This window comes from Pelobates fuscus, chromosome 6, assembly GCF_036172605.1.
Source record: "Pelobates fuscus isolate aPelFus1 chromosome 6, aPelFus1.pri, whole genome shotgun sequence".
Classification (NCBI taxonomy): Eukaryota; Metazoa; Chordata; class Amphibia; order Anura; family Pelobatidae; genus Pelobates; species Pelobates fuscus.
The window spans coordinates 200,712,201-200,731,691 of NC_086322.1; the positions used below are offsets into that span (position 1 = coordinate 200,712,201).

At 41.1% G+C, this 19,491-nt stretch overlaps 1 protein-coding gene across 1 annotated transcript in view; it reads left to right on the plus strand.

Annotated features, from left to right (window-relative positions):
* ABCG2 (ATP binding cassette subfamily G member 2 (JR blood group)) overlaps positions 1-19,491 on the plus strand; it is a 145,097-nt gene that overhangs the window by 56,169 nt on the left and 69,437 nt on the right. Inside the window, exon 2 of the mRNA XM_063458650.1 lies at positions 2,646-2,748. Coding sequence (XP_063314720.1) covers positions 2,698-2,748 — 51 coding nt within the window. The 5' untranslated portion in view covers positions 2,646-2,697. The remainder of the gene's footprint in view (positions 1-2,645; positions 2,749-19,491) is intronic.

Consider the following 19,491-nt stretch of genomic DNA (forward strand, 5'->3'; position numbering starts at 1 on the left):
CAAAATTTTGATTGATCCCTTTGTAGGCATGTCTGGTATACTGGAGTAGGAGGGATTGAGACCAACAGTGTGTGCAAAGCCATTGTGATAACATCTGGCGACAATGAAACACAATTCTTTGGATCTCTGCTGCCCTCCCAACCCTTGATTTACACTAATTTTCTTAGCTTAGTAAGAATATGCTGTATAAACAGGTCTGAAAATTACTTACTAGATAATCCTATAATGTATGTCTATTCCAAATTAAAGACTACATTCTACAGAAAAGAGGTATAATTGAGTTATTTTAGGTGTACTTATATGGTTCTGATGACTAGCCCTAAAGGGGAAATTTTATTACTCAATTAACTAAGCCATTGAATAAAGCATTGGAAATCACCTATAACTTGAGTTTATACTTATATTAATCATTTAGTTAACCAGTACTGTCCTGGCACGGCCAGGAGACTAATTGCAAGAAACACAAAGGCAGAGCTTTTAACAATGCTTGACAAACAGCCAAGAATGTCAGTATGATAGTTTGTATATCATTGAAAGTGTGTGTGCATCCCTCCCTTAAATAGGTCATTTTATAGTATATTTGTAATATATAGTAATATGAAGTAAAACCGTTTTAATATATATTTCAGAGAAACATAATTACCCTCCTTGATATGGTCTGGTACGAAAAGAGGTCTATGGTGGTAAGTGACACCATGAGCTGCTACACTAGGTTTCACGAATCCTAGTGACGCCACTAGTGACACCTCTACATCATCTCATTATTGCACCTTCAAAATTTTTATGGGTAACGTTTCCTGGTTGTTATATTAGAAGATTATTTGGCTGCCCTACTGTTTACTTGGCTGATGGATGATCTCAGCCACCAGTCATGTTACACATAGTGAAATGTGAAAATAAGAGCAAGTCTTATGTACTGGAAAAATAAATTTATTTCTCCTTAGGGATTCAATTTTTGCTGGGCCTTAAAATATGGGTCATAATATATAGGAGCAACTTTTTTTACAGACAACTTTTAAAATCAATTCACATCAACATGATATACTCACATTAAAGAACAAACCAAACATCATAACCAACTCAGTGGGCACTAGTGGTTATGGTGCCAGGTACTGGCAGGGCTTAGGTCAGGAGAACTAAGCAAAGCTTCTAAGCAGAACCTTCCTTCTCTCTGTCTGAATTACAAGAGGCATCCAGCGGGTCCCAGGTAAGTAATCAAACCATTCTAAAAAGACTAGACAGTGGGGGACAGTCAGGGCACCGCGACTGCTATAGCATACTTTTTGAACATGTCGTTTTCTTTTAAAGCATGGTGCCCAAAAGGTGGATCCTCAGATGTTGTAGAACTGCAACTTCCACGACGCTTTGCACGCCTTTAGAATGCCTTTAGAGTGACAAAGCATCATGGAAGCTGTAGTTTTAAAACATCTGGGGATCTACCTATTGGGCACTGCTGTCTTAAAGGAACACTTCATCAGGATTGAAACCATAGTTTAGTAGTAAACACTAATCTTTAGCAGGATCCTAAAGGTTTTTAAACTTTTTCAAATTAATTTTCCATCTGCCGGTTATGCTGTCTATATGTGCCTGAACAAAATAGATATAAGAAAAACAATAAGACAGTAAAATTAGTGCATATTTTAGGATACAATGTATATTTCTGAGTTTGTGATTCTGCTTTTTTATTCTATCATTTTATATATACTGTATAACCTTTTCATTTTCATCAGTAATATTGCAATGTAAACCACCATTGTTGTATGATGCCTCAATCAGAATTTATAGGAGTGACCTCTCCATGCCTGACACAGATGTATGATACCTTTGCATTATATTTATCTTCTAAATATATGTGTTGTGCTTCTTTGATTATCTTTGATTAAATCTTTTACCTGTTTCAAGAATCATCCCATAACACTTCTACCCACATCTGTATAATAAGCTCGATACGGGTTTCAAAATCCTGATCACCTCATCACGTTTTAATATCAACAATAGAGGCAGAGCTTGAACTATGTCATGTCAATAGACGCAAACACCTCTATCATGTGATCACACAACACGAATAAGGCACACTCATGACCAGCAGCTGATCAATCACGCCAGACCAATAGCCTACACCATCCCAAAGAGATAGAGGCCATGGGGTGATAAGGAAATGTTAACGGAACCCAAAGTACAAACCTACGGGTATACCTCTCCTCGAGCTGCAATCAGGTCACTCATGTGGCTGCCCTAACGTGTGAAATATGTTCAAGTACCATATCTGTATAATACGTAACACAGTTTGAGTGTTGTCCACACAATTTACGATGGGACCTGCGCGTCCACTATATCTTGTCTGCTTGTTCAAATTCCAGATTCATGCTGTTGTACATTGATCAGGGCATGCCCTGAAACGTTTATGCCTGAATAAAGCCTTTTTGAAACATAAAATGCCGCTAGTGGCTGTCACTCAGACAGCAACTAGAGGGGCATTCAACGAATAAATTACATGTATTTGGTGTGCTAAAAAAAAAGAACTATGTCATGTCAGGCTATTTAGAGTTAGGTCCTCTGATTATTTCTTAGCTGTATGTTAAATCTGGCCTAACGTGCATTTTTTCAATAATGAAAATTTATCTTGGAACCCTCTCTCATTTCAGCCAAATCTCCAGAAAATATTGCTTGCGTTGGAAGAAACAGAGGTTTGGGATCATGTTTGAACCAGATGTAAAATATGAGCCATGCAGTACTACAGATACATCAGTGAGTAATTTCCCACAGTGTTTCTGTAATTATTAACATAAGTTGCACAAAATTACCAATTGATAGTTTTCTTTTTTTATCATGTCTCTGGCATGACCCTATATATAACTGGAATGGGTTACCTGATGTTAAAACCCTCCACTTTTAGGTTATTTCCATTAAAGGAGAAATAGGACAACAGTACATGTTTGTTTGAAACATAGGATTTGTAACTAATGAGCACATGAAAGATTTTTGTTTATATCATACCCATTGCTGTACAATTGGGGAAAAAGCAACACACACAGAACAATAGAAAAGGTAGATGAGATCTAGCCATTGAAGCTCTTTTACACAGAGTATTACAGGTCTATCTCATTTCACTGTGATTTTAGAGACATTACACTGGGAAATCAGTTGCATTGATGCTATCAGGTTCGGCAAGGTTTTTTTTTTTTTAGCATTGAGTCATACTAGTAAATCAAAGGAATGATTTATACATGCTTATTAGGCATATCATTTCTAACTTGCTTTGTTTGCACTCTAGTAATTGTGACAAAAAAAAAAACAGATCAATAAAAATGGTCACATACCCTGCAAAAAAACAACAACTTTTCAGTAAGCTATATACAGTACAGTAATTGAAACAAGACTACTAATATAAAATGGAAAAATTACACTATTGAAAAATGTAAGGAGGAGTTAAAAGCAACTCTCTCATAAACATTAAGGAAAACAAGTCTCTCAAACCAACCAATAGCAGGATATATTGGATGGAAGGGTGGAATGCAATGAAGAAACTGGCCTTGGGGCAGCACAGAGTAAATCCAGCCCTGACTACATTTCTCATTTATGTTTCATGGGACATTCATTCCACAGTGGGTAGTATTAGATCTACTAAGAATGTAGCATATTATTATTATTATTATTATATTTATAGAGCGCCATCAAATTCCGCAGCGCTTTACAATGGGTGGACGAACATTGTATATGGCTAACTTTGGCACCATAACTCTTATGTGATATGTTTATCAACCATTAGCCACTCCGACCAACAAAGGAAAATAATGCAACATGGATAGAGAACGGGTGTCTGAAAAAACAAGGGTAGGATTGTTAATATATAATCATCCCTGAAATTATTACCAAGTTGGTCCCAGAAGATGACAGACGCTGAAGTGCTTTGGGGGTCTGGAGTTACCTATTAAGTCCAACTCTGGGAAAGTAGATGTGTGGAAATTTTAATTAGCAAGAAAGACAAATTCACACATAAATCCACACACCCCTAGCAGACTCCTATGTGAGATCAGCATAGGTAAATTAGACTCAGTGCTAGTAATACATTCAGCAATGTGAATCCATAGTGAAATATCAATGTAAAAAAAAAAAAATCAAAGTTATGTTCAATGATGCAAACATTCACACTGTATACAAAGTAAACATATGCATCTGGTAAATAATGATGGGAAAAGAATCTGATATATTTTTGTAATGTTAGTTGCAGAAGATGCAATGAAACTTATGTTTGAACCATCCATTTCCAAAATAAAACCAGACAGACAAGTTACAAGGAAAATTGTTGCTGAACATTTTTCATAAAGCATTTGCCAGCATCCAAAAAAATGATCATCGTTGCAGATATTTACAGGAAACATTCAGAACTGCAAGAATGTGCACGTAGGGACTCTTGTGTGTTTTCATTTAGTTATTGTATAAGTGAGACCACATAAATGACCGATTGGCCAAGAGATCTTCTTTATATCGCACATAGACTCCTCACTCAACAGGACTGCCTTGGAGATCATTGCTAGGAGTCACTGCAGGAAATGAAGATTAGAGAGACAAGATTAAAAAAAAAAAAAAAAACTTTTTTTTTTTTTCCAAGTGCAATTTCTACTGTTGAGGGTCTATTTACATTTGCTTTGTTTATTGTAGAAACAAAAATGAACAAAAAACTGTTGTGTGACATACTAATGATTACAAATAAAGTAAAATACAGCTTGAAAACTGGTCTACAGTCATCAGTCAGCTCTAAATACTTTCCATTTTTTTCTATATTTTCCATTTACTGATATGTGTCAACAAATATGCATGAGAGAGCCCAACAGATTACGAGACAGCGAGTTCCTGTTAGCATCAAAGGGGATCTAGATCCCTGAGATACCAACTGTGAGTTTCAGAGGCTCTCTTTACAAAAAATATACCTCTTGGTTAGTGGGAACAGGATGTCTAATCTAGTGAACACAGAACATGGAAGTCTCAGGGAGTGCTTTTTTCCTGTACATTCTTGGAGATCAGTCCAATGCCAAATCAAACATATATCTTAAGAAACAATGAGGTGGGCTCGCCACCTGTGTAAAACATAATAAACATCCCAAAATAGAACATAGAGCAATTATTTCATTACAGCACAGTGTTATGGCTGCCAATTTCTTTGCACTGGTAGATACAATTTAGTATTGATGGATCTAAAAAATGTGTTTTTGATGTAATTCCTACTTCAATAATAATGCCAGATACTAAAGGATTACTCAGTATTTGTTAACTGTCTCCACTCAACTTAAAAATATGTTTTTTCAGATTTTCCCCTTTCCATTGCTTGTGGTGCAAAAAAATAAAAAAAGTTATGGGAATATTAGCATCCGTTCAGAGGCATGGTGTAACAGATCCCCCTGCTCCTGGATGATAATTTTGTTTTGACTAGATCTGTATACAAACCTAACCGAACAGATTGCCCCCATTTGGTTCATATACCAAATAAAGTACCGAACACATGGACTACCCAGAACAGTCGTGCGCCGCTATTTGATCCACTTGACCTCACTAACACCTCTACAAACGGCAAACACTTGAACATTCTAAGTGGTCGGCTGGGTGGCCGTATGGACGAACATGAGGTGGCAGCCATCTTGTTTTGGCGAACGCTTCCAGAGGTGTTTGGTAGTCGTGTGCACGGAACTATTATTGGACACTCAATGGCCCGAACACCGCTGAGACTTCCACACTCACCTAGGTTCGTTCCCATTCATCCGAAGAAATCGGCATACGGTGAAACCAAACTCCCGAACAAGGGGCACACAACTAGTTTTCCCACGAACTGCTACTTTTGGTGTTTTGTTTTGTTTGAAGCTCCCAAAAGAGACCGACCGCACAACCTGAATCTATCGAACTATTTTGGGTAGGAGCCTCGTGTGCTGTCGGTCAGAAATAAGACTTCCAGGAAAATCCCGAACCCCTGAAACAATCTGGGTGATTTTGGGATATGTTGCTCACCCAGATAAGGGCTATCGGGGGATTTACTTTTTGTGCGGTTTATGTGAGTTCTTGGGGTACTTTCGGCTTACCTGTAAATAGTGTTCTTTTTCGCCTGGAGATAATTTTCCAGATCTATAAAGGTTTGAAAAAGCAATTAAAAGAATTCGATTAGAAGGTAGTTTAGTGATCATGTCAGCACCACCTTTTGGAAATGGTTGAAGACCACCAAACCACCAAAAGAAGGTAAGCAATAAGCTTCAACATGTTCTTATGGCATCTAAAATACATGAGAGGGGAATTCATGCATTTTACTATACACACACACAGTGAGGGAAAAAAGTATTTGATCCTCTGCTGATTTTGAACGTTTGTCCACTGACAAAGAAATGATCAGTCTATCATTTTAATGGTAGGTGTATTTTACCAGTGAGAGTCAGAATAAAAAAAACAACCTCCAGAAAAAGGCATTTAAAAAAAGTTCTAAATTGATTTGCATGTCAATGAGTGAAATAAGTATTTGATTTCCTATCAATCAGCAAGATTTCTGGCTCCCAAGTTTCTTTTATACAGCTAACGAGCTCAGATTAGGAGCAGTCTCTTAAAGGGAGTGCTCCTAATCTCAGCTTGTTACCTGTATAAAATACACCTGTCCACAACAGCAATGTCAGGGACAAGATTGTAGACCTACACAAGGCTGGAATGGGCTACAAGACTATCGCCAAGCAGCTTGGTGGCAAGGTGACAACAGTTGGTGCGATTATTCACAAATCGAAGAAACACAAAATAACGGTCAGTCTTCCTCGGTCTGGTGCTCACTTCCTGGAGTTTCAATGATCTTGAGAACGCCCAGAACTACATGGGAGGATCTTTCTAATGATCTCAAGGCAGCTGGGACCCCCCGAAAACAACTGGTAACACACTACGCCGTGAAAGGACTGAAATCCTGCAACGCCCGCACGGTCCTTCTGCTCAAGAAAGTACATTTATAGGCCCAGCTGAAGTTTGCCAATGAACATCTGAATGATTCAGAGGAGAACTGGATGAAAGTGTTGTGGTCAGATGAGACCAAAATCGAGCTCTTTAGCATCAACTCAACTTGCTGTGTTTGGAAGAATACTTCCTATGACCCAAAGAACACCATCCCCACCGTCAAACATGGAGGTGGAAACATTATGCTTTGGGATGTTTTTCTGCTAAGGGGACAGGACAACTGCACCGCATCAAAGTGACGATGGACGGGGCCATGTACCATCAAATCTTGGGTGAGAACTTCCTTCCCTCAGCCAGGGCATTGAAAATGGGTTGTGGATGGGTATTCCAGCATAACAATGACCCCAAAACACACAGCCAAGGCAACAAAGGAGTGGTTCATGAACAAGAACATTAGGGTCCTGGAGTGGCCTAACCAGTCTCCAGAGCTTAATCCTATAGAAAATCTGTGGAGGGAGCTGAAGGTTTGAGTTGCCAAACGTCAGCCTCGAAACCTTAAAGGAACACTATAGGGTCAGGAACACAAACATGTATTCCTGACCCTATAGTGCAAAACCCACCATTTAGGTGACTTGCCCCCCCCCCACCCCCTTAGCCCTCTTAAAAGTTAATAAAACTCATCTTATTTACATCGCCGCGCGGGTCAGCCTGCATGGAGACGCTGAACTTTCCTCATAGAGATGCATTGATTCAGTGCATCTCTGTGAGGAGGTCCTGCTTGGCTAAAACGGCATTTGGCCCCGCCCCCGTGCCGATTTTAGCCAATCGATTGGATTGGCTAAAAATCGGCCATTTTGATGATGTCACAAAGGGGGCTCAGTGTTTGTGGGCAAAGTCTCAAGTGTTTGTGGGCAAAGTCTCCAGTCTGCCAAAATAATTCCTTTATGCTCTATTCATACTTCACTTGGTAATTTGTATTTTGATCTTCTGTCGTATTATCTTTCTTTTCATTCTTTCTTTTCCTCTTCCCTGGCTGAGTTCTTTTCTTTCCATTTCTTCTACATTATTAACACTAAGACTTGCTAACTCATTACCATGTTCTCTCTTTTTCACATATTCTCTTTCTCCCTTTCTCTGATCCCTGAGATTAGTTTGTTTTATGACCATGAAGTTACATATTTAATGATCATTTGGTCTCAAGGTCAACAAGAGAAGGCAATAACAGCATTTTACGGCATGTTATTACTATTAACCATGTCGGGTAAAATAATTTTCACATTAAACATACTGAATTTACAAGTAATCGTGTAACTGGAGACATAACAATATCTTACGGAATTTATTTTTAAATTATTGTAAGCATACAAAATTCAGCACTCTCCATTTCAAACTAACTTTAAAAGGGAGCTTTCAATTCCCTAGATTTTTACTGTTATGCTCAGGGCTCAAGTCCTGCAGGAACGCATGGGAACGGCGTTCCTGCACTTTTTCCAAAGCAGGAACGCCGTTCCCGTTCCCAGTCCTGCAGGACCTGCCCTGCTACCTGCACACAGGGGCCATCACACGCTGTTCCCTCGCCAGCTCTAACTCTCGCGAGATCCGCGGCTGTGAGAGCGTTGCCACGGGTTACCATGGCAACGCTCCGCACAGGCGAGTCTCGCGAGAGTTAGAGCTGGAGAGGAAACACAGTGTGTGATGGCCCCTATGTGCAGCGGCTGGCTCCCTCCACCGGACCACCAGGCGATCTCCCCCCTCCCTGACAAGGTAAGAAGCAGGGAGGGGGGAATAAACTAAAAAAAGACACACATAAAGTTTAAAAAAAAAATGCTCCCCCCCCTATCATCCAGCACACACACACACACACACACATCATCCAGCACACACACACACACACACATCATCCAGCACACACACACACACACACACACACACATCATCCAGCACACACACACACACACACACATCATCCAGCACACACACACACACATCATCCCACACACACACATCATCCCACACACACACACCATCCAACACACACACACCATCCAGCACACACACACCATCCAGCACACACACACACACACACATCATCCCACACACACACACCATCCCACACACACACACCATCCAACACACACACACCATCCAGCACACACACACCATCCAGCACACACACACCATCCAGCACACACACATCATCCAACACACACATAATCCAACAAACACACACACACACATAATCCAACACACACACACATCATCCAACACACACACACACATCATCCAACACACACATCATCCAACACACACATCATCCAACACACACATCATCCAACAAACACACACACATAATCCAACACACACACACATCATCCAACACACACACAAATAATCCAACACACACACACCATCCAGCGCACACACACACCATCCAGCGCACACACACACCATCCAGCACACGCACACACACCATCCAGCACACACGCACACACACCATCCAGCACACACACACACACACCATCCAGCACACACATCATCCAGCACACACGCACACACACCATCCAGCACACACAAGAGCCTCAGGCGGCTGCAGCTTCTCACCTCCCCTCCCCTGTAGTGTGGCCGAGCTGCACTTTCCTGCACCTTCCTGTCAGTCCGGCCGGGTACAGGAAACAGAAACTCAGTGTGCACCTTCCTATCACTCCGGCCGGGCACCGCGGACCGGAGTGCAGCTCGGCCACGCTACAGGGGAGGGGGTAAGAACAAAGAGGGGGGGGGGTAAGAACAAAGAGGGGGGGTAAGAACAAAGAGGGGGGGTAAGAACAAAGGGGGGGTAAGAACAAAGGGGGGGGTAAGAACAAAGAGGAGGGGTAAGAACAAAGAGGGATGGGGGTAAGAACAAAGAGGGATGGGTGGGTAAGAACAAAGAGGGGAGGGGGGTAAGAACAAAGAGGGGAGAGGGGGTAAGAACAGAGAGGGCTGGGGGGGTAAGAAGAAGGAGGGAGGGGGGGTAAGAAGAAGGAGGGGTAAGAAGAAAGAGGGGTAAGAAGAAAGAGGGGGGTAAGAAGAGAAAGGGAGGGGGGTAAGAAGAAAGAGGGGAGGGTAAGAAGAAAGAGGGAGGGGGGTAAGAAGAGAAAGGGAGGGGGGTAAGAAGAGAAAGGGAGGGGGTAAGAAGAGAAAGGGAGGGGGGTAAGAAGAGAAAGGGAGGGGGGTAAGAAGAGAGAGGGAGGGGGGTAAGAAGAGAGAGGGAGGGGGTAAGAAGAGAGAGGGAGGGGGTAAGAAGAGAGAGGGAGGGGGGTAAGAAGAGAGAGGGAGGGGGGTAAGAAGAGAGAGGGAGGGGTTAAGAAGAGAGGAGGGGGTAAGAAGAGAGGAGGGGGTAAGAAGAGGGGGAGGGGGGAGTAAGAAGGGAGTGGGGGAGTAAAAAGAGGGGGAAGGGGAGTAAGAAGAGGGGGAGGGGGAGTAAGAAGAGGGGGAGGGTGGGAGTAAGAAGAGGGGGTAGGGGGTAAGAAGAGGCGGGAGGGGAGTAAGAAGAGGGGGGAGTAAGAAGAGGGAGGAGTAAGAAGAGGTGCGAGTAAGAAGGGGGGTAAGAAGAGTGAGGGGGGAGTAAGAAGAGGGGGGAGTAAGAGGAGGGCAATTGCCCCCTCCCCTGTCCGCAGGCACCGTGCGGGCAGGGGAGGGAGGAAGAGAGGACCCGGGAGCTCAGCCTTCAGCTCCTCTGGGTCCTTCTTGCGCGAGCACAGATCGTTGCCGCGGTTACCACAGCAACGTTACGGCTCTTACGAGAGTAAACTAGCCCTGGAGCTACGGGCTAGAGTTCACTCTCAACACTGTGACCACCAGGCATTCCTGGTGGTCGCAGTGGTGAGAGTGAACTCTAGCCCCATAAACACACTGCCCCCACACACCATACACATTCACACACTGCCCCCATACACCCACACACACCATACACATTTACACACATTGCCTCACACACACACACACACACACATACACAGCCCCCTCATACACACATTGCCCCACACACCCTACACATTCACACACTACACCCCCTCACACACACTGAACCTTTCACACACTGCACCCCTTACACATTGCACCACTGCTCCTATACCCTACTACAGCCTCCTATCCCAGCAGACCCCAGGTAAGTTGTCAAACTGTTCTTAAACCGGCCCTCCTGGCACCATAACGACTACACAGAGCAGTAGTGGTTATTGTGCATGGATTATTTCTTTAAATAATCTACAAGTGCCCCAGTAGCCAGCAAGCCAGCCAGCCCACAGGCCGGCCAGCCAGCCAGCCCACAGGCCAGCCAGCCAGCCAGCCCACAGGCCACCAGTTAGGCTTACAGCCAGCAAGCCCACAGCCTGCCAACCACAGCCAGCAAGCCACAGCCTGCCAGCCAGCAAGCCACAGCCAGCAAGCCAACAGCTTGCCAGCCGCAGCCAGCAAGCCCACAGCCTGCCGGCAGTAGCCAGCAAGCCCACAGCCTGCCTGCAAGCCCACAGCCTGCCAGCTGCAGCCAGTAAGCCCACAGCCTTCCAGCAAGCCCACAGACTGCCACCCAGCAACAGTAATTAAGGTAAGAGGAGCCAACTTGGCCTAGGTATCAGCGAGCTATGTTGTGTTGCTATATTGTGAATAGGAACCAGAGTGTTGGAGAGACCCCCCTCCAGGCCCCATTAGACTCCATTGTAGTCTCTAATGGGACCTGGAGGAAATTCTTTCTAACACACTCTCTAAAGGACACTGCGATAGCCTCTGCTATAATTCTACTCCCCTCCATGGCCCATTAGCCCTCAATTGTAGTCTCTACTGGGGCCTGGAGGCGACTGTTTCCAGCAGGGACACTGAGATGGCCTCTGTTAGAAAGACCCCCTTCCAAGCCTATTAGACTCCATTGTAGTCTCTAATAGGGCCTGGAGGGGATTCTTTCTAACACACTCTCTAAAGGACACTGAGATAGCCTCTGCTAGAAAGACCCCCCTCCATGGCCCATTAGCCCTCAATTGTAGTCTCTACTGGGGCCTCGAAGGGATTATTGCACTTTTGTTCTTTGTGTCTAAAGATTGTGTAGGGTGTGGCTGGAGGTGGTGCATGGAGGCGGGACATGGGTGGCGCTTGCTGCGGAGTATGGGTGGGGCCTGTAAAGGGGCCCTTGATTTATTTTGCCCGGGGGCCCTGAGGGTTCTCAGTCCGCCCCTGCAAACACACTACATTTATTATACACAATCTGCACGCACTACAAACACATGGCATTCATTATACACACTGCACTCACTACAAACACACTGCATGCATTATACAGGGAGTGCAGAATTATTAGGCAAGTTGTATTTTTGAGGATTAATTTTATTATTGAACAACAACCATGTTCTCAATGAACCCAAAAAACTCATTAATATCAAAGCTGAATATTTTTGGAAGTAGTTTTTAGTTTGTTTTTAGTTATAGCTATTTTAGGGGGATATCTGTGTGTGCAGGTGACTATTACTGTGCATAATTATTAGGCAACTTAACAAAAAACAAATATATACCCATTTCAATTATTTATTTTTACCAGTGAAACCAATATAACATCTCAACATTCACAAATATACATTTCTGACATACAAAAACATAACAAAAACAAATCGGTGACCAATATAGCCACCTTTCTTTGCAAGGACACTCAAAAGCCTGCCATCCATGGATTCTGTCAGTGTTTTGATCTGTTCACCATCAACATTGCGTGCAGCAGCAACCACAGCCTCCCAGACACTGTTCAGAGAGGTGTACTGTTTTCCCTCCTTGTAAATCTCACATTTGATGATGGACCACAGGTTCTCAATGGGGTTCAGATCAGGTGAACAAGGAGGCCATGTCATTAGATTTTCTTCTTTTATACCCTTTCTTGCCAGCCACGCTGTGGAGTACTTGGATGAGTGTGATGGAGCATTGTCCTGCATGAAAATCATGTTTTTCTTGAAGGATGCAGACTTCTTCCTGTACCACTGCTTGAAGAAGGTGTCTTCCAGAAACTGGCAGTAGGACTGGGAGTTGAGCTTGACTCCATCCTCAACCCGAAAAGGCCCCACAAGCTCATCTTTGATGATACCAGCCCAAACCAGTACTCCACCTCCACCTTGCTAGCGTCTGAGTCGGACTGGAGCTCTCTGCCCTTTACCAATCCAGCCACGGGCCCATCCATCTGGCCCATCAAGACTCACTCTCATTTCATCAGTCCATAAAACCTTAGAAAAAATCAGTCTTGAGATATTTCTTGGCCCAGTCTTGACGTTTCAGCTTGTGTGTCTTGTTCAGTGGTGGTCGTCTTTCAGCCTTTCTTACCTTGGCCATGTCTCTGAGTATTGCACACCTTGTGCTTTTGGGCACTCCAGTGATGTTGCAGCTCTGAAATATGGCCAAACTGGTGGCAAGTGGCATCTTGGCAGCTGCACGCTTGACTTTTCTCAGTTCATGGGCAGTTATTTTGCGCCTTGGTTTCTCCACACGCTTCTTGCGACCCTGTTGACTATTTTGATTGAAACGCTTGATTGTTCTATGATCACGCTTCAGAAGCTTTGCAATTTTAAGAGTGCTGCATCCCTCTGCAAGATATCTCACTATTTTTGACTTTTCTGAGCCTGTCAAGTCCTTCTTTTGACCCATTTTGCCAAAGGAAAGGAAGTTGCCTAATAATTATGCAGACCTGATATAGGGTGTTGATGTCATTAGACCACACCCCTTCTCATTACAGAGATGCACATCACCTAATATGCTTAATTGGTAGTAGGCTTTCGAGCCTATACAGCTTGGAGTAAGACAACATGCATAAAGAGGATGATGTGGTCAAAATACTCATTTGCCTAATAATTCTGCACTCCCTGTACACACACTGCACTCACAACAAACACACTACATTCATTATACACACTCGGTACTCACTACACACACACTACTTTTTTTACACACAGCACTCACTACAAACACACTACATTTATTATTCATACTCTGCATTCACTACAAACACACTACATTCATTATACACACCCTGCACTGCACTATATGCATAGGAGTGTAAAAAAAAAATTTTTTTAAGGGGGAGGGGCGGGAATCTTGGGTGAGTTCCCACACTTTTTTCCCCAGGACTTGACCCCTGGTTATGCTTGCTTATCCTTTATTTAACAAATATGCATTGGTGAGACGTTAAAAGTAAAATGAAATGTAGAAATCTACAAGTTTTTATTCTGCAATCAGGCACCTCTATCTTAGCTCCTTGTCAATCATTGTTAGAAGTGCTGTCCTCTGCATCTGGCAGTCAGTATAGAAAAAGCATGAAGAGAAGAGGAGAAATGAAAGGGACACTGTAGTCACTACAACTATTTCATGCCACTGAATAGGTTGTAGTTCCTGGAGTCCCCTGGCACTGTCCTTCCATTCAGTGTTAAACCATGTTCAAGCAGTTTAACACTCAATAAGGGTACCTGGCCGCTCACAGTCCGGCCCTTTCTGGAGGTGTGGCTAAGGCAGAGATTACACTTCCTTGTAGTCATAACCTTCATAACTTCAGTTGGAGCACTGATAGGTCCAAAAGCAGTCAGCTGACACTCTTAGCCAATCACGGCTGCTCATTGCTGCTCAGGCTAATATTTCCTCATTAGCCAGAGCAACACAGAGGGGAAAGGCTGCTGGGTACTCTCATTTAGCATTAAACCATAACAACATTAAAATCTGTTTAATGCTGAATGAAATTATAGCACATGGGGATTCTAGACACTATAACCAATTTAATGAGATAAAGCAGACATAGTGCCTAGATTGTCACTTTAAGTAATGTTTATTTTTTTCCTCTTCTTTTTTTTTAATCATTGCATTGGGTTTGTTGTCTTAACTGGATTATGAGGTTTGCAAAATCTTTAATATTCAATACAATGTAGCTTCTCCTAAAAAAAAAAAAAACAACTCAGTTTAGATAAGGTTCAATCTTTATTCAATGCTGTTCATTCAGGAGAAGACCCCCTTTAAGGTTCACAAAGTGTTTTAACACTAACTGGTTTAAAAAAAAAAAAAAAAAAAAAAAAAAAAGGGAATTTAGTTACAATATATGATCATACATTGTAGCATCTATCACAATGTCAGTGTACTGTGTTTTTGACAAGTCCTACTCTATAACACGTTAACGACTGCTGTTATGAGATTAACCCACTTAGATTGGGACTCTCTGCTGTTAAATGTATAAATACGGTGTGCAATGAGGCACTTGTGATAGTTTTACAACATAGAACAGAAAGGCTGCACTTACCTAAACATTATTTAACATTAAGAGTGCTGCTGATAACCAATAGATACAACACACATAGTTGGAGTACATTGGCATTGTGGTAGGCTTATGCAATGTGTGACCTTATACTGTAACTAAATCTACACAACTTATTTCTTAAAACACCTACACATTTTATTGTTGTGGGTATTGCCCATAAGTTACACCATGTCAGTTTGTAAACCACACACTTATGAAGGACTTATGAGCACAGCATACATCAGATAGAGGTAGTGACATATTTTATCGATACATTAAGTTAGTATTAGTTATCCGTTTTTTTGTGTTAAAAATACCTCTTTGCCTTTTATCCACACGTAGAAGAAAAAGAGCAAAGGTTGGCATTCAGTGGGAAATAACACATTTCCTTTAAAACTATTTATTTGAATTTTTTGGCAGTGATACCAATATATGCATATTTAGGTGTGCTGCTCTTAATAGATACATGGTATTGCACCTTTTATTTAGATTATGACTAAATATGTAAAATAACTGTTGTGTGTGCTTCTTTCCTGCCTAAACGTCGCACATGGTCCCCTGTATCTCTGACACTGTGGTAAACATTTCATATCCCATAGCTTTAAAAGTAATGCCACACAGATTTATCATTTATCGGGTGGGAAAAAAGGCCCTAGTCTATTCATACAACTCTTGCACTCGAGAAACTGAATACCAGTTCCAACGGTCTTCAAAGGCAAAATCCAATTCAGTATTTCCTGAATTGTTACACATCCTGTGACACTTAATTGTAAGTACTTAACTACATTACCCGCAGGTCTTGTATTAACCCTTCAACTGAAAAATCCTGCACCCACAGCAATAGGGCCATGCTGTACTACACAACTAACTATAAATATGGTGCATTAAAGTGGCACTGTCAAATTATACACTTGATGGTCCTATTTCTCTGGCAGTATTGCCAAGATTAGACCCAGGACTTATCAGAATGTTTCCACTTGGGCCCTTAGCCCCCGACAGAGAAAAGCATTGCTCCTGATTGTCACTTTAATTTTATGTCAAAACAATTTATATGCAGAAAAATAGGTCACTCAGTTTAATGCTACCTTAAAGGCACAGTTTTTAGAATAGTGTTACCTTTGCACATTCTTGTCCAGCCTCACAAAGTGCAAACATATGGCAAACTAATACCAGTTTCAGCTGTCTTCAAAGACAAAATCCAATTCACTTTTTTGTTGATTTGATACACATCCTGCGCCATTTAATTGTAAGCACTTAACTCTAATGCTAAGTGATCCCCTGGTTGTAAGATCATCTACTGACAGTGCGTGGAATTATACTGATATGGGATTTTTACAGTTCTTCTGTCAGACATGATATCTACCAAATTGTTTACATACTTTACACCTGCATGCAACCAGTGACCTTTGCCTCAGTACTATGAGTTCTTTGAATAATATCTTACACAATTCTCTTACGTGACACACTTTACAGCCTTATCTAACCTCGCAGGATGTAATGGTTATTGGTGAATATTCCCAAGGTAAAAACCACCGACACTGAATAAGATTAAATGAAGCAACAAAACAGAGCAGATCTTCACACACATAAAAAAAAAAAAAAAAACATACTTGCAATTTTTGCCCATATACAATACAATATATATAAAAATCCAAATATGTGATGGTGGGGAAAAATTGAAAACCCCTTCCACCTGAAGTCTGTGGAAAGTCAATACAATGTTTAACCCCTTCACCCCGTCATGCGGTAACGTTAGCCCCAGCTCGCCGCAATCTCGGGGTTAACGCTCCTCCGGCCTGCCTCTCTGTTAGAGGCAGACTGGGAGCACCCGATCGCGCACATGTGCTGCAGGGCCTCACGATTCTCTTCTGTGTTCTGTGTGATCTGGTTCCCCTGTGTAAAAAAAAAAAAAAAAAAAAAGCTCTATTAAGATCCCACCCCCCTTTCCCTTGCTTTAATAAAATTAACCCCTTCCTGCCAATTGAATTGATCACCGACTACAGTGATCAATTGGCAGGGACTACATTTTACTGTGATCTGATTTTTTATTTTTTATTTTTTAACCCCTGAGGGTCAACTTTTATTTTTTGCAACTCTCATGGGGTTACATTTATTTTATTCATTAATTTAAATATATTAAAATGATATATTTAGCTAGCTGGGGTGGGTGGAAGTCAGTGGGGAATTGGGGAATTTGGTGTTAGGCTAGCTTGGGGTTAACGTTAAAAAAAAAAAAAGTTTTAAAAAAATCCCACCCCCTTTACCCAGGCCTAATAAAAATTAACCCCTTCCCTGCCAGTTGATCACTATCTACAGTGATCAAAATACAGATCACAGTATTATATTGTGATCCAATCTTTTTTTTTTTTTTTAATCCTCAGGGGTTCAATTTATTTAATTAAATTTAAATATTTTAAAATGATATATTTTGCTAGCTGGGGTGGGTGGGAGTTATGGGAAATTGGGGAAGTTTTGGGTTAGTGCTGCTTACTGCTAGTTAGGGGTTAACGGTAAAAAAAAAAAGTAAAAAAGTTTATAAAAATGTTAAATCTGTAAAAAAATAAAATAAAAAGGTTTAGCAGGAATAGCACACACCAGCTTTACGAAATACACATTACAAAAACCTTGTTATATGTGTTTATGCCAAAAAAAAGAAAAAACACAATTTTACTCCAATATTTAGCAGAGATTGGCGATGAAATGGCTACGTAAAAAGTGTCAAACTAACCTTAGTTAAATAGCCTTTGATGTCGACTTTATATAAATATATACTTTTGTGTGGCAATTTTTTTTCTGTGTTGGCTACTAGACAAACATACCAACTTCTAAAATTGTTGCAAATTGAAATTTTATTTTAGTCCTTGTATTTTGTGACCTGTAACTTTCAAAATAAGCTGAAATCCTATACATATGATGTACTCTATAAATCAAGACACATAAATTAAATTATTTTGAATTACTTTTTCTAAGCTGGACATATTATGCACACGCTATTATTGCCAAAACTGTAAAAAAAAAAAATTTCCCCCCAATTTTTTGCCATTTTTTTTTATAATTAATGAGAATGTATCTATGTATATATGACATTAAATTAAAGCCCTGTTTGTCCTCTAAAAAACGATGTATAATATGTTAGTGCAATAAATGACAGAGATGCAAATTGCGTTTGAACACAAACAGCAAAAAAAACGCAAAAAATTGCTTGTGTCCTTAAGCTCCTGAAGCTGTATCCTTAAGGGGTTAACACAAATCTGCACATCAGTCAAGCCATAAGACTTGCTTTTCCCACAGAAATCACAAATCTGCAGCAATGTTACTACCGCAAAGGATTTTGGGTGAGTATATACAAATTTGTTTAACAAGGAATCACATTTTTGCCTCATTCCATTTTAAACATGGATTCCTTTGAGTCTGTGTTTGCTGTATACAACAGCTTTGAACACACAACTTAGGAAAAGATGCAAAGTCAGTGAACCACTCATGGACAGCTGTTTCATTGTTAATGCAAATCATCAGCATGAGGTTGGTTACTGGCTTGCTTGTTGAGGCTTGGTAATTATGCATTCAGCATAATTATGCATTCAGCATAATATCACGTTCTTATTCCATTTAAAATCTGTGCCTTTTGTTATTTATGGTCTTATACATTATATGGACAAAAGTATTGGGACACATCTCTTAATTATTTAAATCAGGTGTTTCAATCAGACCCATTGCCACAGGTGTATAAAATCATACACCTAGCCATGTAGTCTGTATTTACAAACATCTGTGAAAAAAATGGGTCAATCTGAACAGCTCAGTGAATTTAACCCCTTCAGGACGGAGTCAATAGTACACGTTCTGATCAAAACAAAACGTAAACAAATACTGGAATTTGCGCTATATGTCTGTTCACCCGTAGTTCCCCTCTTTCATATTATATGCACCCACACTTATTATATATCATTTTGTTCAGGAGAAACAGGGCTTTCATTTTATATCAAATATTTATATATGAAACATAATTTATTATGAATAATATTTAAAAAAACTGTGAGAAATTGATTTTATTTTTTTAAATTTGTAGTTCCGCCTCACATTTTAGCTGTACATGTCATAATACTGTTAGGTTTTACTGCAACAAAAAGCACATATTTGTAATCAGCGATGTCTCACGAGTACAACAGTACCCCCTATTAACAGGTTTTATGGTGTTTTGGAAAGTCACAGGGTCAAATATAGAACGTTCCATTTTTAAATTGACATTTTCCAGATTAGTAATGTTACCTTTGAGACAGTGTGGTAGCTCAGGA